The 24,008-nt window shown below is 50.0% G+C and overlaps 1 protein-coding gene and 1 long non-coding RNA gene across 5 annotated transcripts in view; one reads left to right on the forward strand and one right to left on the reverse strand.

Moving 5' to 3' along the window:
* Window positions 1–24,008, reverse strand: part of DNAJC6 (DnaJ heat shock protein family (Hsp40) member C6) — a 41,970-nt gene that overhangs the window by 12,243 nt on the left and 5,719 nt on the right. Inside the window, exons 2-9 of one of the 4 annotated variants that reach the window (XM_053949872.1) lie at window positions 20,438–20,567; window positions 8,609–8,759; window positions 7,803–7,852; window positions 7,558–7,706; window positions 3,997–4,119; window positions 1,915–2,048; window positions 968–1,162; window positions 293–410 (exon numbers count right to left, since the gene is read on the reverse strand). In XM_053949872.1, coding sequence (XP_053805847.1) covers window positions 293–410; window positions 968–1,162; window positions 1,915–2,048; window positions 3,997–4,119; window positions 7,558–7,706; window positions 7,803–7,852; window positions 8,609–8,759; window positions 20,438–20,450 — 933 coding nt within the window. In that variant the 5' untranslated portion in view covers window positions 20,451–20,567. Of the gene's footprint in view, window positions 1–292; window positions 411–967; window positions 1,163–1,914; window positions 2,049–3,996; window positions 4,120–7,557; window positions 7,707–7,802; window positions 7,853–8,608; window positions 8,760–10,018; window positions 10,099–20,437; window positions 20,644–24,008 lie in introns of those variants that run through there. The other 3 variants (XM_053949869.1, XM_053949871.1, XM_053949870.1) reach the window with 3 other exon arrangements.
* On the forward strand, window positions 317–19,132 carry LOC128791930 (uncharacterized). The gene is made up of 3 exons (XR_008432229.1): window positions 317–403; window positions 1,962–2,079; window positions 18,785–19,132. It is a non-coding gene; the product is annotated as an uncharacterized LOC128791930 (long non-coding RNA).

The following is a 24,008-nucleotide window of genomic DNA, read 5'->3' on the forward strand; positions in this document are numbered from 1 at the left end:
GGTCTACTTTTCAGTTTTGCAGTGAAATGAAGCTGTTCCCACTGAATACATTGGAGCAACAGGCTTGTGTCCCAAGAAAATATAAAACCATTTCACTTGGAGTAGAGGCCTCAGGGAAACATCATCTACACAGCAAAGGGCACCAACAATGAGTGGAGAGGAGGAAAATACTCACTGCCCACTCTGCAACTTGAATATTCAAGTTTTAAATACGTCCTCAAGGAAACTATGTTGATTCCATGTTTAACCAGCTCTTAGTTTCCCACACAGGAGAAGTGAAACCAGCTCCTACTTTGGCTTGGAGACGTCCCCCGATGGTCGATCTCATGTGGTAGACAGAGACAACAACATCTCCATGGACAGTGGCTCCCAGTGGGATCAGCACCTTCCCTTCCTGCACACGGTATTCTCTTGGAGGGGAAGAGGAGGAAAGCCAGGGTTAAGCTCCCTTCCACCACGTGTCCACATCAAAGCTCTCGCCTCCTTCAGGCCAAGCAAGGAGGAGCATTCAATGTTCTGCTTGGTTAGAACAAAAATATTCCACAGGGGAAACCAACAGAGCACTGGATGATCTCTAGGAAGATATCCCACTTCCTGCCAACCTCAGATCCTGATGTCTGTGCAGTTATCCCACTCCTGCCAACCCCAGATCCTGATGTCTGTGGTTATCCCATTCCTGCCAACCTCAGATCCTGATGTCTGTGGTTATCCCACCCCTGCCAACCTCAGATCCCGATGTCTGTGCAGTTATCCCACTCCTGCCAACCTCAGATCCTGATGTCTGTGGTTATCCCATTCCTGCCAACCCCAGACTCCCTCTGGCCATTTATTTCAACCCCAGGCACTAACTCTCAGTGAATATCTTCATTTAGCAGCAGCCAGGCAATGACTGCAGCTCAGATCTCCCCCAGCAAAGTGGAAGTGGCTGCATCCCGCTCCTGAGGGAGGCAGGGGTCACAGAACTCACTTCATCCTCTCATACTCCTGGGAGGTGGTGAGGATCCTGGTCTCTCCGCTGAGGATGTCGCAGAAGGGCCGGCAGCCGTTGCGCTGCTTGTTGAAGCAGGGGACGGGGCTGAGGGTGACTGACTTGATCGTGAGTGGTTTGCAGTGGGGGATGACAGGTTTGTCTGCTATTAGGTCACAAATGTACCCTATGTACCTGCAGGCAGAGAAATCAGGGCTGAAATCTCCACTTCTTTCATTTCATGCTCAAAATCTGCCTCAAAATCCAGCGGCAGCGCCATTTTTCAGAGGCCTGGGACTGGAGTTTCCATATGCTCTAACATCCCTGCAGCTGGCACAGAACGTGCACTTGCAGTGCTGTTTCTGTGAGGATGCAGCTGGCACAGAACGTGCACTTGCAGTGCTGTTTCTGTGAGGATGCAGCTGGCACAGAACGTGCACTTGCAGTGCTGTTTCTGTGAGGATGCAGCTGGCACAGAACGTGCACTTGCAGTGCTGTTTCTGTGAGGATGCAGCTGGCCCAGGAGAGGGATTCTCCAGGGCCCTGTTAACCACAGGTTCAGCATAGGGTGGTTGGGTTGGAAGGACCTTTAGCAGTGATCTAATCCCACCCTCTGCAATGAGCAGAGACATCTCAAATAACAGAATAATTCATGTTGGAAGATCTGAAGGTCACCTGCTCTCTGCTCAGAGCAGGAGCAGCTTCACAGCTCTATCTCAGAACTTGGTTTTGTTCTGGGGGTGAGACCCCACCAGGGATCTCCAAGGAAAGAAATCCCACAGCTGCTCTGGGCAAGCTCTTCCAGCACCTGATCCCCTCTCAGTTCTGAGGAACACTGTGGGATCTCACCCCTGGCTGAGCCTAGGGGCCAAAGCACACGTGCCAGGTCTTTGGGCAGCTTTGAGCAGGAGGAATGGAGCTCACAGTGCTGAGCCAGGGTACTGTACCTCCTGTGAGATGGCCACAGTATAATTCCAGGTCTCTTTGTGTTCAGCAGCTGCACAGCAGGGCCAGGATGGGAGAAGAGGTGACAGAAACAGAACATTGCACTGACCAGAACTGCTGAGGCTGCACGGCCGTCCTGAAAAGGAAAGGGGCGGAGAAGAAAAACTGTGAGTATCAGAGAGATCCCTTAAATTCCAGCTCTCCACTCCTCCTGAAATCACAAAATATAATTTATCCAGAAAGACTAGTGTTGAGACCACAAGGTGATGAGGTATTTTGAGTTCTGTGTCATTTGTTCAACACCCAGGACTTCAGTGAACAATCAAAGCTAAGACAAAATCCAGGGAGCAGCCAAAGCTGAGGGTGGTTTACACATGTTTGGAAAGCCCACAAGAGCATTTTGGCTGCAAATGTTGGTGTTTTGTGGCTGCTCCCCAGCTGTAATTCTATAATTATTTCAAACATAGGCCTGGAAGTGACCACAGGGGTCAGAGTGCACCCATCCTAGAGCTGCAGGCAGTCCTCTAATAGAAATTTATCCTGGAAAAGGATAAACAAACAAAAAATCCAGCCCCAGGCTCCCTCACCCAAACACCTCCACAGCTCTGAGCTTACAGATTGCTCCTGATGGGATTTTTTAAGGTGATTCTGGGGGAAAGTTTGCTGAGTCACATTGATAGATCAAAAATGTAGGAAGAGCAGGAGAAAATCAGTGTATTCCCAGTGCCCTGGGTTCCTGATATACACCTTCCACTATCCCAAGTTGCTCCAAACCCCTTTGAACACTTCCAGGGATGGGGAATCCACAACTCCTCAAATGCCTCACCACTCTCGCTCCTTGCAATTGGTTTTTTCAGGCCCCCTTTAGGCATTCCAGCCATTTTCTGTAGGATTTTCTGTACTGGAGCCGATCCAGACCCCAAGAACCTGCTGACATGAACAGGCTGTTTGCTTTTTTCAAGTTCAGCCCCTGTCAGTTGTTTCTGGCAAGATCTCTCAGGTTCATATAAACTAAGTGGGTTTCTGCAGCCTTGTTAGAAAATGTTGGAAAGGACTCCCTGTTCTTTATCACATTATCCTGATATCCATTGCTCAAAGGACAGAAAAGGAATTGGATTTTCGAGTTGGATTTCCAGGATTGGAGGCATCAAGTGCATCCTTTTCTCTGTTTGAAGGGAATTTACGTCCTGGAGCTGTGGCTGTGCTGTGAGAGGCAGAAATGCCAGGCTCACATGGGAGCTCTGTGCAACTTGGGATCAGTCATTTCCTCCACTTCTCCCAGTTTCTGCTGATCAGGGCTGACAGCCTCCTGGTTTAATTTAGGCTCCAGGAGCAAAGCAGAACTCTGCTTTTGGGCATTGCTGTCAATGGGAAAGGTTGGATGGAGTAAATTAGGAGTGATCCAGGATCACACCACTCTACACAGCACAGCATTGCCCAGTGCTGAATAATCCCTCTGGGGGTTTCCTTCAGCAAGGCCTGACCTCTCCTGTTGGCAAGAGACTTCAACAGTCCCCCTTTCACAGCTCGACAGAATTCCCAGCTCTGTGTTTTCTGCCCCATTTCCAGCCCCCTTTAATCCAAAGGCTGCATTTTCTCCTGTGACTACTTAGATTAAAATCCAGAACACAGAATCACAGAATGGTCTGTGTTGGAAGGAACCTTAAAGCCCATCCAGTGCACCCCCTGCTATAGGCAGGGACACCTTCCACTGTTCCAGGCTGCTCCAAGCCCCATTCAGCCTGGCCTTGGCCACTTCCAGGGATCCAGGGGCAGCCACAGCTTCTCTGGGCAACCTGGGTAAGTCACAGCAAGCTGACAGCTCTTGGGTGAAATTCAAACCTTTCTCCTAGAGGATGATTTTGACCTCTCTTGCTTTGCATTCCTGCTTCTCATTCAGTGATCCTCTTCCAGCTGAGCTTTGGGTGATGATGTCCCTTCCTCTGGGTCAATGCCATGCCATGCCATGCCATGCTATGCCATGCCATCCCATCCCTCCTCTTTCAGGAATTGTCCCCATCCTGGCACACAGCCTCCAGACACTCCATGAGCAGCTGTTGCAGGGTGCTGTGGGGTGCACTCACCATGCAGTGGATGACACAGACGTTTTTGGGGTTCTGCTGCAGCCAGTTGTGCATGTTCTTGCAGACAGCGTAGAGGTTGTGCAGGCTGGGCGCCTGCCGGACGGGCCAGCTGCACTCGGACACCTGCAGGGATGGCACCACCACAAAAACAGCTTTGTGGGAGCACCAAACAAGCCCTGCTCTACTAATTCTCCCTGCCAAGACACCTACTTGTCCTTTACAACCACGAGTTGTGTGCTGGAATCCTACTCCACCTCTCCTCGTGCGTAACTCCGCGCCGTGGCTCGCATGAGTTATGAGGAGGCAGACAAAAAAGCTTTCTCAATGAAATGACATTGGGCTGATGTGTTGTTCCTGACTGCACATTTTTCAAAATTTACATTTCACACCAGCTTATCTGGAGGGGCTCTTTTAGAACACTCCAGTCTCGCCTCGATTTCTAAAGCCTTTGTACAATGCGTCCCTAAAAACTGCTCTGATTTGCACAGGGAACTGAGCATCTGTTGTTCTGAATCCTTCTCTGGCACAGCATTTCCAAGCCCTATGTGACAGATATTAAACTGATGAAAGGGAAAGTTCTGTTAAAAAAAAAATAATCCTATCTGAGTATGTTAATATATGAGCCAGAAAAATGAATGGCTCCTTAGAACTGAAACCCCACAAATCTTAAAGTATGTCTGGTTCCTACTCCTCTGTGCTGGTTCTGACTCAGCCCTTGCAGTCCCAAGCAGCACATCAAATAGACCTCGACAGACATCTCCCTTTTATCTGGTTTTAATTGAAATATCTTTTTTTAAAAAGGCATTTCTGGCCAGAAGAAATTTAAAGGAGGAATGTCCCGAGGCTTGTCCTCAGCTGAAGAATTGGTTCTCTCTCTCTCAGCTGACATTTGGCTGCTGCTCAATGGGAACAGGGAAGGAAGGAGATGATTTGCCCAGATGTTCTTAAACAGCCACATGATCCTCAGAACTGTTTCATCTCTCAGAGGAAGGAAATGCTCCAGGTTTTATAAAACTTGCACTTCGGGTCCTGTCTGACACCTGCACAACATCTTGGAGCAGAAACAGGCACCCAGATTCCAACCAGAGCCCTGCCAGGCTGTGCCATGTCCAACAAGGATCCCAAAGGCTCCCATGGGATGCAGGGCCAGACCAAGCTGGCAAATTCCATTTTTGTCTCACAGCAAGTTAGATATTTGTCTGATTGCTTTTTAGATCTGTGAAAGTTTTGGTCTCCAGAGTATCCTGCTGTGAGCAAATATGGCTTTGTGTTGTAGAAGCCACTGAACAGGTCAAGCAGTGCTCAAAGTTTGGAGAGCAGGGAGTGACCATTCCCAATTTATCCTCTTCACCTTCTCCTGTCTCCAGAGTTTGTTTCATTCCTTCTGTTGTATGTCCTTGATTTTCCCTGTTAGAATTCCTGCAGTGACCCTTCCACTGACAATCCTCAGAGCAGACCTCCTTGCCAAGCATCTGGAAAAGCCATTATCACTTCTCTAATAAATAATACACATCTCCCACCAGTCCATAATTACATATTTACATTGCCTCTAATTACACATCTGCCTGATAGTTTGCAATTAGGAAATTAAATGTGTGCTTGGTGTTTCTATCAAACAGAACCTCACCAGCACTCAGCACAGACAACCTTGGGGAAAAGCAGCTAGAATTCTCCAGCTCTGGGAATAAGCACTTGTTTGATTTTAGCAGCAGGGCAGCAACTGCCAGGAATGTGACCCACGAGGGGCTTTGAGGTTTGGGCTTGTTTCACGTTAGATTTGAGTCCTGTGGTTTGAAACTGCTCTCCTCTCCTCTCCTCTTGGGGACACAGAGGGGACAATGGAGCACAGCCAGGTTTCTGTTCAGAGCCTCGCTCCGGGTGGGGTGGAAGGGACCTTAAAGATCATCTTGTTCACACCCTGCTGCCTTCCACTATCCCAGGGTGCTCCCAGCTCTATCCTTGGACAATTCCAGGTTTGGGGAAAACCTCTCCCAGTGCCTCACCACTGTCCCAGTGCCCTCTCCTCCTCGGCAGGCTGGGCACCTGGGGCTTGCTGACCCACTCAGCCACTCCTAGGCAGGGAAATGGCCCAGCAGGACACGAATTCACCTCCCTCCTGTGCCACCACGCAGCCACAGTGAGCCACTCTGATCTTAGGAGCAGAAAATTTTAAAAACTGAAAAGCTTGTCCTGTCAAAGAACAAGTGTATCTCAGTGCAGCTCAGCTGATATCCAGCAGAAAACTCACTGGGGTTTCACCTCCTTGAGAGCCCTTTAATATTTTTTGCAAGATATACGAAGCTCAGTCTGGTAATTATTTAATGTATTGTGTTGTTCACACTTCTTTTTCATGAAAAATACTTGGAATCAGGACTTTCAAGCCCCTAAACTGAAAACACAATATTTTATTAAAAGATCATTTTATTTTCTTCCTGTGTGTGTCAAGGCAATGGTTCCAAAGCACCGACCTGTCCTTTGAGAGTGACATTAAAAGTCACTTGTTGAGGTGTTGGGCAGGGTGGCAGATAATTCCAGGGATTCAGGAATTATGGCCAGCTCACACAGCAATAGATCTTTAATGCTGGCCTTTCAGAAGTAGATAAATTTTTCTCCACCCACAAACAGCATCAGTGATGCACCAAAATCAATCAGGAGTGAAGATTCTGAGCTCTTAATATCTCTTAATTAGTCTTCCCTGTTCATTTGCTCGTATTTGAAGTCTGGTTACTGATGGCCACAGAGAAATTTGCTTCAAGTGTCAGTGAGTGGTTTCTGGTGATCAGAATTACTGAAGATAAATTCAGCTACACCTCAAATTAAAACTGAATTAGGCTTAGATTAGATTCATTTACCCTGATTGAGAGTTAAGCCTGGCAACTGCTGCTGCCTTTTGGGTTGATAGCACCAAAAAGTTAGAAATTTAAAAAAAAACCCCAACACCAAAACACAGCACTCCCTTGTGGGAGAGGGAAAGAACAGGAAGTTTTCAGAAAGATTAAATCTAATCTTGCATTGCAGCAGCAGCATTTCATAGAGATTTCCTCTAAAAGCCATTAATGAAGCAGAGCCTCGCAGTGCTCCCTGATGCTGCTCTGGTTTTAGAGGGGGAAACTGGGCCAGGCAGTGCAGGTGGCTTTTTAAAGTCACAAGAGCCAAAATGCCCCTCAGATCCCGTTTCCATCCCGAGCTTTGCCTGCATGATTAAAGCCCAACTGCAAGAAAATCATCTCCCTCCTTCTATTGGTAATTTCTTCCAAAGGCTTTTCATTTTATTTTTTCCCTGCAGCAGCTCCAACACTGTAGGAGCAGCTGTACAACTCTGGTTTATTCTTTATTTCTCTGCAGCCACTCCATGCAATGCCTTTCACTCCCCCAGGCTCCTCACATGAACATTATCCCTGAACTTTCCAGCTCTTTCATCCCTGTGCTCGCAGCTAAAACTCCCAAACCCACCCCAGCAGCTTAAAACCACCTCTAATTCCTAAATCCCCTTAAATTCTGGATACAACAGAAGCTGCTGCCCCTTTCCCTGAGGAATTTGGCCCTGTGGAAGGCACTCACCCTGTTGTGGAACTTGGCACTGCGATAATATTTGGGTGACAAGTTGAACACGGTGTAGTGGTCGGGGTGCCTGGAGTCCAGGAACGTCCTGACATCCTCAATGTGGTTCCTGAATCCCAGCTCCACGCCCTCAGCAGGAAAAGACATCACTGGCAAAGCAAGGAGAGGCCAGGATCAGTGGGGGTGGAGGGAATTCTGGGGTTTGGGGTATTGCAGGTTGTGTTTCTCCACAGAGCAGTGCTTACCTATGATCCTTGAGGTAATGTAGGAAATATCCAGCTCTCCCTTGGTGTAACTAAGAGACAAAGCAAGGGACAGAATTTAGGCACTTCAGCTGCACATTAGGAGTGTTTGCCCAGAAAAAGCTACTTATCACACAAGGAAAAATCATCTTAAAATGAATGCTTGAGATGCAGACAGTGACCCAGCCTCCCCCTCTCCACATGCAATTAACTGAATACAAAACCTGCAAGAAAGGTCCCTTTTCCCTTTTGTCATTAATTTTTAGTGCCAGTTTCCAGGAGAAATCTTCAGCAGTTTGCACTTTGTAGATCCCTCAAACCCTCCGAGGTCTTGCATTAAATTTCCTTAATTTCTTGTAGCCCCTGATCCCTTAGAGGGGGACAACATGGGAGAACACCAGGAGAGTCCCCAAAGCAAAGTCACCTCAGCCTCTCTTCCATTCCAAGGTGGATTTAGGGATGGGAACATCAGCAAGCACAGCAGAGATAAAATCAACAATCAACACCAGCGAGAAAATAAATATTCAAGTGGTTGCTCACTGGAAGGATCCCACAGGGAATCCTCCAGGAACTGGAGACCAGGTGCTCCACTTTCACAGGCATTTCCCAGATTTCAGGATGCTGATGCTCACTATGAAGCTTACATGGTTTTACTTGGGTTTTCCCCACTTTCTTGAGGCCAAACCTCAATTGGAGACAGAGCCAAAGAAATTATTTGGGATTTTCCCTTCCTTCCTCAATCCCTGCGAGCTGTGCTCGTTCAGTGGGACCAGCAGCTCCTGGTTTTTCCTGCTTCAGGTGCACTGTACCTGGCCACGGACTGCATGACCTTGGAGGAGGTGTCCTTCAGGGTGTCCTTCAGGTTGTCCTTCAGGTTGCTGAAGAGCCTCCCTGCTCCTCCTTTCACCATGTCCAGCAAGCCTCCCCCATAGCTGGACTCCATGTCTGGTGACGAGGCACCTTCAACACACAACAAAACCAACAATTACAACACAACAAAGCCAACAATTACCACACAACAAAGCCAACAATTACAACAAAACCAAAGCCAACGTCACTGGTTTGGAACAAACCCCAGCAACCCCTCTGCTCTGTCCACACCAAACACGTCCCCATGAGCTGCTGTGTGTTGGGCATGAGGAGGAAAAGTGGTTTTCCTCCTCCAAGCTGGCTCCAAGCTGGCTCCTTCCTGCCAGCTGGGCTCAGAGCTCTCAGCACTGCGTGTAGGTTGAGCGTTCAGTCTCAGCACAGTGAGGACAACAGGGTAAAAGATCTAAACTGGGGCTTGGAACTGGATGATCTGAGCATCAGCCAGGTGTACCCAGGTGGCCAAGAGGCCAATGGCACCTGGGCTGTGGCAGGAATTGGGTGGCAGCAGGAGCAGGGCAGGGATTGTCCCCCTGTGCTGGGCTCTGGGGAGGGCACACCTCCAGGGCTGTGTCCAGTTCTGGGCCCCTCACAACAAAACTGACCCTGAGGGCTGGAACATGTCCAGGGAAGGGAGAAGGGCTGGGAGAGGGTCTGGAGCCCCAGGAGAGGCTGAGGGAGCTGGGAAGGGGCTCAGCCTGGAGAAAAGGAGGCTCAGGGAGCCCTTGTGGCTCTGCACAGCTCCTGACAGGAGGGGACAGCCGGGGGGGTTGGGCTGTGCTCCAGGGAACAGGGACAGGAGGAGAGGGAACGGCCCCAGGCTGAGCCAGGACAGGCTCAGGGTGGAGATCAGCAGGAATTTCCCCATGGAAAAGGGGATCAGACCTTGGAACTGCCCAGGGAGGGTTGGAGTTCCTGTCCCTGGAGGTGTCCAGGCCTTCCTGAGTGACAAGGTGGGCATCGGGCACAGCTTGGACTCAATGCTCTGGGAGGGCTCTTCCAACCTAATTTATTCTGGGATTCTGTGATCTTCAAGGTCCCTTCCAACCAAAGCCATCCTATGGTTTGAAGCTCCCTCACCTCCAACCCAACCCAGCCTGACTGATTTTCTCCCCACAACCAAGAGCCACCTCCTCAGGAGTGAGAAAAGGACTCTTCCCATCCCCTGGGACATCCCTCCCAGCTGACTGAAGGCTGTCCAACCCAAACTGTTCTACAATTCTGTGATAAAATGATAATTTAACTGCAAAAGCACCCCCCACTCTCAGGCAGCCTCACCCATGGTGAGCTATCCATAAATCCTGAAACTGGAGATGCCATTGGGAAGGTGATGCTACTCTGATCCCCAGCACCTGATCCAGGTCCTGGACTGGTAAAATTAGAGGCCACCTCTCCTCTACACTGGGCTTCAGAACAGAGGATGGCTCCTCGAGGCACAGGGATATTTCTTTTGCCAAACTTCCTGTGAGTACGCTAAAAAAAAAAAAAAAAAAAAACAAGAGAAAGGAAAAAATCAAAGAAGCTTGTTGGCTTCCAAGCATGGAATCTGTGTTTGATCTCCCCTCAAAAAGTTTGTTTTCATGTTATTCTGTGCTGGAAGAGCCAGGGCTCCAGGGCTGGAAGGAGGAGATGTTCAAAAGGGGCTTTCAGTTCTGCAGGTCAGCTTTTAAAGGAAAGGAAGGCAGAAAAGTGGTAGCTTGGCACAGGGAAAAGGGGACAAAGGATCAGAGGTTCAACAGCACTGGGAAAATTCTTACAGCTGGAAATGCTGTAGGAGAGCAACAGAAGGGCTCTGAGAGTATAGAAAACTTAAAATCTTTAGAAATCAATGTGAAGATTTAAAAAGTGGAGAGAAGAGGAGAAACAGAGAGAAGGAGGCTTTCACTGTATTTCTAAGAGAAGCAGCAGGAGTCAATTCCAAGTGTCCTGTGTCCCCTAAAGCAGAGGATCAGAAAGTATGGCTGAGCAAGAAATGGCTTCCACTGCCACAGGGCAGAGATGGATGGGATATTGGGAAGGAATTGTTCCCTGTGAGGGTGGGAAGGCCCTGGAATAGAATTCTCAGAGCAGCTGTGGCTGCCCCTGAATCCCTGGAAGTGTCCAGGGCCAGGCTGGACCATTCTGTGTTGAGAATAAACCTCCAGCAGTCACCAATCCCAGAACCCCAGAATCACTGGGTTGGAAGAGACCTTCAGGTCTCTTCCTTCAAGATAACGAGTCCAACCCAGCCCTAACACCTCAACTAAACCCTGCCACCCAGTGCCACATCCAGGCTTTCTTAAACACCATTCCAGAACTTTATCACTCTTTCCGTCAAAAACTTCTTCCTAACATCCAACCTAAATTTCCCTCGGTGCAGCTACGACTGTGTCCCCTGCTTCTGTCAGTGCTGCCTGGAGACAGAGCCCAACCCCACCTGAGCACAGCCACCTTTCAGGAGCTGTGCAGAGTGATAAGGAAATACCAAATAAAGCAACAACCTCCTTCCAAAACTGAAATATGTCAGGTGGGAGCATTCCTGCCAGGGTCCACCCTCAGCAGTGAGAGTTCAGCTGAGGGAGCCCCTGCTGACAGCACCAGCATGGTGATGGACAGGATGGGAGATGGAGAGTGTGGAAATCCTAATTAAAGCACTTAAGTGCTAATTTTACAGAGGATCAGGAGAGGGGTGTGCAGGAGAACTTCTCCTCCCAGGGCAGAGAGAGTTTGGGAAGAGAACAGTGATCCAGGGGAGCTCAGAGGGATGGGCTCAGTACTGGAGCAGCTGAGGGTGGCAAAACCATAATTGTCTGGATTAGCCAGGCCAGGAAACTCATTCCTACCACAAATCCAGAAAGGAAATATCCCCTCCTGCTGTACCCTGCAGTGCCAGGAGCAGTGTTTGTGCTTATTCTCAAAAAGCACATTCAGAGCAATCCTGCTTTAAATGTGGGGGTTTGGAGGCAGAAATGGGGGAATGGAAGGGGTGTGACCTCGAGTGATGGGGACATTTTGGCACCTGCAGCCAGAGGTGCCCCAAAGTGACCAGCAACAGAGGGTCACACCCTGCCACCAGCTGAGGGAGGTGCTCGCTGCTGGAATTCCACATTTGGCATCTTTCCCTGCAAAATCTGCACTGCTGGAAGTCCTGTCTGCCTGGGGAGGTCCCTGAGCAGCCCCCCCCAGACAAGGCAGGAGCCCTCCCAAGCACAGGCCTGAATTCCAGCTCTCCTGAGAGCCCAGGGGGAAAGCAGCCGACATTGAACAGGCATTTCAGACTCTGTCAGTCTGGGTATTTATGCTGATGAAGCAACTCTGAGCCTGAGAGAGGGGAGGTGGAAGGAAGACGCCTGGAAATTGAGGCTCAGCAGAGAAGTGCTGCCTTTCCCAGGTTACTTAGCAGGAGTGAACAGACCCTTTTTGCCTGGAAAGGACAGACAAAAAGCAGACATGAAACCATAGGAAAGGAAGCAGGTTTCCCTCAGTCTGCCCAGATTTTGTGTAACAATATCTTCAATGTCAAATGAAGGGTTTTTTTTTTTTTTTTGCCCAGGGAGCTGCTGCCTGTGATTTTGGTAGGGATGGAGTGAGGAAGGATCTAAATATTCCCTGTTCCTCATCATGGAATCACAGAATTGTTTGGGACCTGCAAGACCATCTCATTCCATCTCCCCATTCCACGTAGGAAACCATTACAGCTTCATCTCCCACCTTCCCAAAAAAAAAGGTTTGGGAGTTTTAAATCCCCTCTGTATTCTCTTCCAATGGTACAAGAGCCTGGCACTACAATGGGGAAAATTTTGTTTGTTCCTGTATTTGTGTCCCAAATTCCCCATTTCTAAATGTTTTTTTTTTTCTGCTTGTTGCAGCCTTCTTCCTCCCCACAAAGTATTTTTTTTTGGGGGGGGGGGGGGGGGAAGAAAGGGTTTTTGCTTGTTTTATCCCCTAAGATAAAGGTGGAGGCTGCCCTGTGCCTGGGCAGAAACAGCCCTTTTAAAGTTCCCTGCACTGAAAGGAGTCGAGCCACTGTTGTTGTGGCTTCAGCAACAAAGCCTGGATTGTTTTTAAGGAACACTCAGCAAAAAAAACAAAAAAAAAAAGAGCTCACGTTCCTCCCCCAGCCAGCTCTCCCAGCAAAGCCTGCCTCGTGTGGGACGTGCTTTCCCACCAGCCTGCAGGAGGAAAGCCAGGCTGCTACAACTCCAGCATCACCCTGACATGCTTTCCACTCCTGGAAGTGTCTGCAGGGGAGGAGGAGCAGCCCTGGAGCAGAAATTCCTGCCACAGCAGGGTTGGAGCATCCTTTAAAGGGTTTCTCATGGGTGGAGGGCTGTTGGGTGCAGAGCAGAGAATCTACATCCCTGGGTACCCTCAGCATTCCCAGCTCCTGCTGTTCCCCACATTCCATCTTCCAGAGGATTGCAAAGAGGAATTTCACCTTCCTTTCACCAGGGGAAGGGTGGCAGGAGCTCCTAAAAGCAAATCTCTGGGCAGTGGCTCCTCTGCACCCAGTGATAATCAATATCTGAGATATTATCAAAATCAATATCAGAGATCTGAGGGCTTCACCTGCCAGCTGGGCTTGGAACAACCTGGGATGGTGGAATGTGGGCTTGGATTGAGATGGGCTTTAAACTCCCTCCCAACCCAAATCACCTGTGCTTCTCTGGTTCTAACTGTGTTTTAAGGGCACAAAATCACATCCTGAAACCCAGACCTTCCTTCCAGCACATATTCTTCATCTGGAGAGCTGAGCTTTACCACATTTAAGCCAAGACTAAACCATCAATGCTGTTATAGGCACTTGCATCCTATCTTGGATCAGACACAGCCCAGGTGTCAGAATTGCATCAACTTTTCAACAGTCACTGGCTGATGGTTTGGGAGAAAAATCACCACCAGCAGAAGCAACTAAAACAGTGATAAAGGGGCATTCACAGGGAAAACCTGTAGAAATTACTTGGGAAGTTCCTTGGACTCAGACAGACCCTAAACACTGATTATTTTTTTATCTAATTTTTTGCTACCAGTCCTATCTGTCCCCTCCTCCTCCTCCACTGTCCCAGATTCCTGGTAGAGTTAGGTTCCCTACGAGGCTGAGCACAGATATCTTAGTGTGTTATTCCATAAAAATAAGCAGCAAAGCATGTGCAGAGCAGAACTGCAGGACTGCAGCAGCAAAGAGGCTCTGCTCATTTGATAAAACCAGTGCTGAGACCCCCAAGCCCAGGTTTCACTCATCCTAACACTTCCACTGTGCCAGGCTGCTCCAAACCCCACCCTGGGACATTTCCAGGGATCCAGGGGCAGCCACAGCTGCTCTGGGCACCCTGTGCCAGGGCCTGCCCACCCTCACAGCCAGGAATTCCTTCCCAGTATCCCATCCAACCCTTCCCTCTGGGATTTTCCAGATATTCCCCCTTCTCCTGTCACTCCAGGCCTTCATCCAAAGGGTAAAGCCAGAATATTTCTCTCCTAAGCCAATCCTAATTGTCTCCTAAGACAACCATGAAGCACAGAAGCATCCCCAGCACCAAGATATCTCCAATAATTTATTCAGCTGAGCAGAGAGTTGTTGCTTATGAGGTTGTTGTTTGGGGTTTCTTTACTGCAGCCTTCCAGCAGTTTACTGGTACTGCCCCATCCAGGCCTTTCGCCTGGAGGAGATGGAAAATGCCTCAAAACAGGAGAGGTTTAGGTTGGATTTGGGGAAAATTTCTTCCCCAAAAGTGTTGTCCAGCCCTGGCAGGAGACATCCTTGGAAGGAGCTAAAAGACCATTTAAAAGATGGTCTGAGAGGGCTTTTCCAACCTGAGAAATTCCATAATTCTGTGTTTCTGTTGGACAACAAAGGGTCCCAGACCTCCTGTGGGAAGCACTCAGAGCCTCTGGCAGCAAACTTTGGCGTAAAGAACTCAAGAACCTCTTTTTGTGCTTTGCTGGGATAAAATTCCAGAACTAACATTGCATGAGCCCAAAGCTTTTCATCCAAAGGTTCATTTGAGGCTGCTTAAATGTAAAGCTCATGTAAAGTTGAAGAATTGAGGTATTTCCACTTTTGCTCAAGAAATAGAAACAGAGGAGTGCAGCTTGCACCAAAAACATGAAGGATTTCCACAAGGAGGGGGTTTTACTCCATGTTTTTTTAAAAGAATAGTAATATTGAGAGGGGAGGGGGGGATTACCACCCAGTACACACCAGATTTGCTTAATTTGTTAAAAATTTCCCCTCATGAAATTCATCTTCAGCGAGGCTCGACGGCGAGCCACCAGCACGGAGCATGAAATCTGTCTTTGAAGTTGATCGACATTCTCTCTGCTTCTCCCCCCCTGTCAAAACAACTGAAAAAAGACAAGACTCCTGCCAACACCCAATCGTTCAAGTGTCCAAAACACACCAAGCAAACAAAGGAGCCATTAAACAGAACCTCCCTGTTTGAAAACGCAGCGAGCGGGGAACACAGGACAACATTGTCAGGCCAGGCCTTTGTCCCCGTGCCAGTGACATGGAGATGTCTCTCTTCTGACTCAGAGAAAAGGAGTCACCAGAGCACAAGACATTATGTTTGCAAGTGTAAAACAGCTCAAGAAATCTCAATTTCACCACTTGCAGTGTCTTTCAGAGGCTTTTTCTTCATGGTTACTCTGCCTGATGCAGCACAGAGCACAAGCAAGTCCATGCCCCAACTCTTTAAAAGCTCTTTTCTATCTTATCTAAATTATAAACACCACAGAACAGCACAGAAAGGTTTTTTTTTCCTTTCATAACAACTATCCTTGCTGTTACTTTTGCATCTTATTTCCTAGAAGCTCTTCTTTCAATGCTCAGCCAGCTGCTAAGAAAGCAGAATTGAATGCCACAGCAAAAACCCAAATAAATTGGCTTCTTCAAAATTCTGCCTGGTTCTCATCTTGAGAGCACTTGCAGCAACTTAAAAAGGGAGAGACAGAAGCAGCCCTGGGTAGATGCTTTTCTTGGAATCTGGTTTTTGAACTCGTGGTGTTTTGTGTCCTGCGAGGTTCAGCTCAGGTCTCTCTCCAAACCTCCCCTCATCCATTTCCAAACCTCCATCCCAAGTCTGGGGCATTTGGAGAAACAACAGGAGCACAGAGACCCCACTGGAGTTGTGTGCTGTGATCCTAAATAATTCCACAGAATTTCCCAGCACACAGATCTCCCATCCTTGTGCTTGGGATGGTCCAAGGAGGTCCCAGGGCTGCTGCAGGGCTGGAGCCCCTCTGGAGCCAGGCTGGGAGAGCTGGGGGTGCTCACCTGGAGAGGAGAAGGATCCAGGGAGAGCTGGGGGTGCTCACCTGGAGAGGAGAAGGATCCAGGGAGAGCTGGGGGTGCTCACCTGGAGAGGAGAAGGATCCAGGGAGAGCTGGGGGTGCTCACCTGGAGAGGAGAAGGATCCAGGCAGAGCTCAGAGCCCTTTCCAGTGCCTGAAGGGGCTCCAGGAGAGCTGCAGAGGGACTGGGGACAAGGCAGGGAGGGACAGGACACAGGGAATGGCTCCCAGTGCCAGAGGGCAGGGATGGATGGGACATTGGGAATTGGGAATTGTTCCCTGGGAGGATGGGCAGGGGCTGGGATGGAATTGCCAGAGCAGCTGTGGCTGCCCCTGGATCCCTGGCAGTGCCCAAGGCCAGGCTGGAGCACCCTGGAAGGGTGGGAGATGTTCCTGCTCATGGCAGGATGAGCTTTAAGGTCCTTTCCATCCCAAACCATTCCAGGATTCTGTTCAGGACTCAGCTGACCCCTCTGTGCCAGCTCCCTGCCATCCATGAGGAGCCTTCCAGCACCAACCCTGTACTTCTGCTTCCTGGCTTTTGCTTCTTTTCTCTTTTCACTCTGAGCAACACCAGTCCAAAAAAAATATTAAGCCAATAATCAGAAGCACTTGGGAGTTGGAGCAAAGCTGCAGCCACTGATTATTTTCCTTGCAAGAAGGTGTTTATGAGGCTGCAAATCTGCATTAAGAGAGGATGCCTGAAGATCTAATACTTTGCATAAGTCTAAGGAAATTAATAGAAAAACCAAACAGGAGCCCAGTTCCTCAGCTCATGGGAGTTGTTGACAGCAAACACAGCTCTGTTAGTGAAACCAGCAGCAACTGGCCCCAGAACTGCCAGTGCTTTGCCTTCAGCACAAATCCTCACCCATCCAACAAGTGGAATTGCTCACTGGTGACCCACACACAAATATTCCACAGAGCACAGGGCATTTTCCTATGCCCAGGTGCAGAAGAAATCCAGTATGAGGGGAAAGAAGAGAAAGGTTTGATTGATCACCTTTTTAACTTCGTTGGAAGTGGTCTTTACCTGCAGCCAGAGCTGTGGCAGCAGGAGCAGGGCAGTGCCTGTCCCAGTCCCCCTCTCCTGGGGTCACTTTTGGCCTCTCAGGACAAGGACATGGAGGGGCTGGAGCAGGTCCAGGGTGGGGAAAAGGGGTGAGAGAGGGTCTGGAGCCCCAGGAGAGGCTGAGGGAGCTGGGAAGGGGCTCAGCCTGGAGAAAAGGAGGCTCAGGGGGCCCTTGTGGCTCTGCACAGCTCCTGACAGGAGGGGACAGCCGGGGGGGTCGGGCTGTGCTCCAGGGAACAGGGACAGGAGGAGAGGGAACGGCCCCAGGCTGGGCCAGGAGAGGTTTGGATTGGACATTTTGGGAAAATTTCTTCCCAGAATGGGTTTTCCATCCCTGGCACAGCTGCCCAGGGAGGGTTGGAGTCCTCATTCCTGGAGGGATTTAAAATCCCTGTGGATGTGGCACTTGGGGACATGGGACAGTGCTGGCCTTGGCATGGTTGGACTCGATGACCTGAGAGAACTTTTCCAGACCTAATGATTCCATGGTTGTCTGTTCAGCTGCAATCACCCTGCCAGACAGACAAACCAGTGTCCCAGTGTCCCCCATCACTGGTGGCACTGGGCTCTCCACCCAGACCGTTCCCCTCCTCCACTGCAAACAGCAGCTGCTCTGCCCCACAGGAAACCATCACTGAAAATCAGGGGAAAAAAAGAAAAAAGGACATAACGAGCTTGGATATGGCCAGGGCACCTCAAGGATTTCTTCAGGGTCTGACACTGAATTCCACAGACAAGAGATCCCCCTGTGCCACCAAAACCCAGCAGCACATTCTTTTCCCTGAGATGGATTTTACCCCACCCTTCTCCTTCCTGAGGAGTCCAGGTCTCTTTTCCCAACTGAATTATTCTCAACCACTGCCCACCTTGGGAATTTCAACTTCGGCATCACTGGGAGGAGTCTGAAATATTTATAATACCAATATTTTCTCTACTAAAAAAAAAAAAAAAACATGTACAGAAGGTGGGTGGTGGTTTTTTCTTGCTCCTGTTAAGCCAAAATCCCAAGCACCTCATTTTCCTGTCTGTGTCTTACACTGGTCCCTAATCCTTGTCCCCAGTTCTCCATCTGCAGCCTGCATGAAAGATAAATCATGTCCCCCAATTCAGGAGCAGCTTCAATCACCAAATCACTCGGAATCACAAGCACACCTGAGGGGTGGATTTGGTTCTTTAAGCTGTTGCAATTTCATAGTTGGCAAAGAAAAATGGCTTTGCAGTGAGCTGGGAGAAATTAGGAATTTATCAGCCTGAAGTGCTCAGATGAACAAGAGAGATCCAAGTGTGGAGTTTGGGTTTGGAACAGAGCATCACACTCAACACAGAAATTTTAAAATTTTGTTTGGGAACAACCACCAAACAGTCCTTATTAAATAAAAGGATTATTAAAAAAATATTTATCCTATAAATAGAATTCAAGGGCCACATTAAGATGTGAGGTTTTTTGCTGCTCAAGTGCCAGGTGTGTTGTTCAGAGCACCTGCAAAATTGAGGCAGTGAGAGTGAACTGAAAGAAGAAAACTCTGGCTGAGACAAATCCCTTAAAATTCAGCTCCCAAATCCCAGAGCCAGCCCTTGATCCAGCCCATGTGTTTGGGAAGAACATCCTGGAAACTGGTAGAGGCCATTAATACAATTCAATGCTCTAGGCTAGAATCAGAGTAGCTGCAGAGTGGAAATGGCTGAATATTGCAGAAAACCTGTAAATAAAGGCATTGTTTGGCTGTCCATGAGCAGGTTTTTGTTTTTCTTTTTTTTTTTTTTTTTTTTTTTTTTAGCTCAGCAAAACCAGAGAACCAAAATGAGCTGCCCAGGATGAGGCTGGAGAGGAGCCCCTCACCTGCCTGGATGCCACGACCACCTCCCACTACCCCTCTGCCTCTGGTCCCTGCCCTGGTAGGAAATTCTTCCAGGTAATGGCCTTTGATGATAGATATTAACCTGCCTGCAGCATCTCACCATCCCAGCAGCTGCAAGGACCCAAATCACTCTAACACAGCAGCCCACTGTGAGTAAGGAGCTGCTGGCACAGCCTGTGATTATGAGCAATTGCAGCAGAGATGTTGTAGCAGCAAATTCAGAGATGTTTCTGAAGTTTGGGAGTAAAGTAAGTTATAGAAAAACAAGCACCAGCCTAAAAGAAGACTTGGAATCAAATTCAGATGGCAAAGGGGAAGAGGAAAACATGACTGAAAGTGTTCAAGGAGGTGGGACAGGGCTGGAGCAACCTGGGACAGTGGGAGGTGTCCCTGCCCATGGCAGGGGTGGCACTTTAAGGTCCCTTTAACCCAAACCATTCTGGGATTTTATGATTCTTGTTACATCAGAAAAAATGGGGGGGGAAAAATCAAAGATAAGGCTCTCCCTGCCCAAGCCCAGCCATGGCTCATTAGGGTTTTTTTCCCTCAAAAAGAGGTTACCAGGTTAGGAAAAGATGCTGTATCTGAAGTGCTTGTGGGGTGCCTCTGGCCCAGCCCTGTCCTTCATGGAACAGTGCAGGTGTTTTCCTTGGGAATTACAGTGCTGGGCCAAGGAATAAAGGGTTCAGATTGAAAAAGGGGAAATTTGGGTCAGACTTGCAGAAGGAATTGTTCCCTGGGAGGGTGGGCAGGCCCTGGCACAGGTGCCCAGAGCAGCTGTGGCTGCCCCTGGATCCCTGGCAGTGCCCAAGGCCAGGTGGGAGCAGCCTGGGCTGGTGGGAGGTGTCCCTGCCCATGGCAGGGGTTTGGAATGGGATGAGATTTCCAACCCAAACCATTCCATGACTCTGTGATTCTGTGCTGCAAGATCACCCTGTTACGGGTGGCCATGAAGGGGGTCCCTCCCAAACACCCGGGGTGTTTCCCTGCACCACTCTGAGCTCCACAACTTCCTGCAAAGGCTGTGGATGCTCCTGGGGGTGGGCACAGGTAAAGAACCAGAACCAGAGGGGTCCCTTCAAAGCATGCCCACTCTCCCCATTCCTGGTTAGCCAGGCAAATTTGAACCTTTCGAGGTGAAGAGCTCTCTATCCCATTACCAGCCATAAAGACCATCTGCTCCCTTACTCCCTGATTAAAAAAAAAAAATGGTGCACGCTGCACATCATCTATCAGAATTAATCCAACTCACTTTGATGAGTGCCTTTTAGAGGGGTGGGGGGAGGGAAAAAAAAAAAAAAAAAACTCAGGACAATTTTCAGTCCTGAAAATTTTCAGGGAATTCAGTCCGTCGCGGGGGAGGGCGGGGGGGGGGAAGATCCCAGAGCGCTCCATCCATTTTCCCTCATGCTTCACACGCTTCATCTCTCGGAGCGGGGGGGATCAGGAGCCAGCCCCGAGGAGTCCGCGGCGCTGCCTCCCTCCATCCCAGCGCGCCCGGACAAAGGGCCGCTATTGTCCCCGCGGCCACCGAGCCCTCCCGGCGAGTCGCCGGCCCCCGCCCCGCCGTACCTGAGCTGTCCATGGTGCTGCCGCCGCCGTCGGCGCGGGGCTGCGGCTGCTGCTGCTGCTGCTGCTGCCGCCCGGGGCTCCGGCCCGGCCCCGCGCCGGCCCCGCCGCGCTCAGCGCCGCTGTCCACGAGCTGCAAGGATTCATAGCCGTCACTGCCGGGCTTTTTCCGGTAGCTCCCGAGCAGGCTCATGGGCGAGCCGGGCGGGCGAGCGGCTCCGGCGCCGCGGGCGGGAGGGAGGGAGGGATGGAGGAGGGATGGAGGGACGGAGGGAGGGCACGGCGAGCGCTCCGGCCGCCCCGAGGGGAGGGGAAGGGCGGGCCCGGAGCGCGGCCGCCCCCCCCGCAGCCGCCGGAAGCGGGCGGGGAGGACGCGGCGGCCGGCGGGAGCGTCCCGCCGCTGCTCCGCGCTCGCCCAGCGCCGGCTGCCGCTAGCCGTCAGCGAGCCCAAAGCGCTGCCTCGACAGCGCTTCCTCCTCCGGGCCGCTGGCCCTGCCTTCTGGCAGGGATCCCTCGCCTCATCCCGCCGCTGCAGGGCCGGGTGCGCGGCCGCGGGGAGGCTCTGCCAGCCTCCGTGACGCCGAGGTGTCGGTGGCACGGCACGGGAAGGTGCGTTCCTTGCAAGGTCACTGCCTTCGGGGCTGGCACTGCCCGCTCTGCAGCCTGCAGGAGGAAGGGTGGCACAGCACTTCTGCAGCGAGCCCCAAAATCCTGAGGAGCGCCCCTGGGCCGCAGGAACGCACAGCTGGGCGTGGGCGGGGAAGCAGAGGGACCCCAGCAGCTGATCCCGGTGGGATGATGCACCAGCATCCCAAACTCTGGCTTGTGCCACCGCTGCCTCTGGCTCCCAGCAGGGCCACCGACTGCTAAAGCCATTTTAGTTGTTGTCACCCATCTATTTTTAGCTGTTCCCATGAAAACAGACTCGGGACCAAGCAGAGCGTGGCCCTGAGCGAGTGATGAGCTGTGCCTTGCTCAGATGCAGTTTTCAGCCAGGCCTTGTACATCGTAATTTCATTTTGCACAGAACAGAGGAACCCAGGGATGCTCCAAAGGAAATGAGCACTATTAAACTCTAAGTGGATTTCTTTGTAATTTAAGGAAAACTAAAGGCAAAAGGAAGCCCTAGCAAACAGGCATGAGCATGCCTTTGATCTCTGGCAGAAAGGGAAGTTCTCTGCTCAGAAATTAGCCCAGCTTTGTTTCTAAAGCAATGACATCAATAAGCAAGGCCAGGCTGGACAGGGCCTGGAGCCACCTGGGATGGGGGAAGGTGTCCCTGCCATGGCAAGGGGTGGGCCTGGATGAACCTTAGGTTCCCTCCCAACCCAAATAATTCTGGGATTCTCTGATTCCAGTCACTTGTGTAGCAACACCCAAACCTTGAGGTATCACTGGCACCTGGCTGAAATTTCCTGGCTGAAATTTCCTCTGGGGCAGCAGACATCTGGTGCAGCCCTACCTTGTCATGTGCTATTGTTTATGCAACCCCTGAGATTTCATGGCACGGAGCAGACAAGGTACATCTGTGACCCAGAATTTCCCCAGAAAAACCCCGGCAGATTTACAAGCAGCAAACCAAAAATGAGCTGACCTGACATGAGCAGCTCCCTGTCAGCAGCAGGAACAACTTGAACTCAAGGTTGGGGTTGTGTTTTTCACCCCCTCCATACTTCGGTCTGTGTGGAGCAATTCATGGATTGCAACACTGGCCAGCAGGGAAGGGCCCCTCCCTCTTGGCACCCACAAGCAGCAAGTTAATAAAATCTAAAATAAACACATTTTCTGAGCCATTTTGTGTATTCTGAGCAACCTGGGCTAGTGGGAGGTGTCCCTGCCCTTGGCAGAGTTTGAACAAGGTGGTTTTGAAGGTTCTTTCCAACCCAAGCCATTCCAGAATTCCATGATCTTTACTAGGAATCACATCTGTCAGCCTCTCCTGGTCAGTCTAGGATAAAACAATTCCTGGGAAGTTTCTGGGGGTGGAGGTGAATTTTCATTTGTTTTGCTTGCTCAAGTAAAGCCCAAACACATCAAAACAGGTGGAGGAGAAACCTGGCAGGACACAAACCCTGCAGAGCCTAAAACCCATCACCATGCAGGTGTCCACCATCACCCATCAGCTCCAGAGGCTCAGCTTGGACAGAATTCCATATTCTCAATAATCCAGCAGCCCCTCCCTCACTGCTGAGCAGCCAAGGTCGGTCTGCCTCAGCTTTTTTCTTTTGGAAAAAAAAAAAAAAACAAACAAACCAAAAATTGCTCCTCCTTGTCCTTGTTGAATCTGCTATTAATTTCTTTCCTTGTCCAAGGTTTTGGGGGGTCCCAGAGGAATCACCACCACAGCCTGGAGCTCCAGCTGGAAGAAGGGGGTTCTGCAGAGCACAAAGGGACAGAGCAGCCACCCCAGGGGATCTTGGGGAAGAAGAGGAGAAGAAAACAACCTCAAAGTCCCACCCTTGCTTGTACGAATTGAAGGATTAAGAAATCCTTTGGGGTTCAGGTGAAGCTGCACTCTTCCAGTGAGAAGTTTAGCTGAAAAGAATATATAAAATAATATTCCCCTCTCCTTCCCTTCTCCCTGTAAGTTGGGCTAAAGCAGGGCCACGTGGTTTCTCTGGTTTTTGGAGAACTACAGTATAAAAAATGCTATAACAACCAAAAAAAAAAAAAACCCAACCAAAATCAAATAACTTTGAATTGCACATGACTTTCAAAGCTGAAAAGGAAGGGAACGAGCCCCTCAGGAATATTCATTTATTGAGCAGTGGCTGGTGACAGATCTGAGGTGCCCTGACTGAGGGGCAAGGCTGGCAGGGGCCACAAGGGCTGGGGAGGTGTTAAGGACGTACTAAGGAGGATTTTGTGTTGCTCAAGCCTTAAAAGATACAAACTCTCCCCATTCCTGACCTTGGGAAAAATTGATTTGCCAACCTCTGGCTGTTTTTCTCTGTCTGGCTTGCAGCCTCTCCTGGGTAAAGTCTCTCTTTGTAGCTGTAACCAAGCCCCAACTGTCCTGAGGTGCAATTCCATTTTCTGCCCCTCTCCTCCCATCAGCTGAACAGCTCAGGTGAAATATTATACCCTGAATTCTTCAGGAGCACAATTAAACTGAGACGTGCTGTTAGAATTGCAAATAGACTTTGAAAATTAATTGAATACCTGGAGCAATACCCTTAAAACTCCCTGTACAAAACATTTGTTCTGGAGTTTCTCACCTGGGAATGCTGAACTCCTGCACACAGGGGGGTTGTGGCCAGGCCCAGGTGTGGAGCCACAGAATCACAGGATCATGGAATGGCTTGTGCTGGGAGGGCCCTCAGAGTTCATCTCCCAGGGCAGGGACACCCCCAGCAGTGAGCTGCAGAGCAGGGATCACCTTCCCTGTCCTCTCACCTGGGCTCCATCCATCCCAGAGCATCCATCCCGGTCTTAGGCTGGAAATGGGGCTGTCAGAGCTGGGGCAGGTATCTTCTGTTCATGGGGCAGTTTTCTTTATCTCTTCCACAACCCATCCTCCCTCCAGGAGATCTCTTCTGTTCATGGGCCATTAATTATTAATTATCTCCTGTTC

Source organism: Vidua chalybeata, chromosome 9 (genome assembly GCF_026979565.1).
Source record: "Vidua chalybeata isolate OUT-0048 chromosome 9, bVidCha1 merged haplotype, whole genome shotgun sequence".
NCBI classification, from domain to species: Eukaryota; Metazoa; Chordata; class Aves; order Passeriformes; family Viduidae; genus Vidua; species Vidua chalybeata.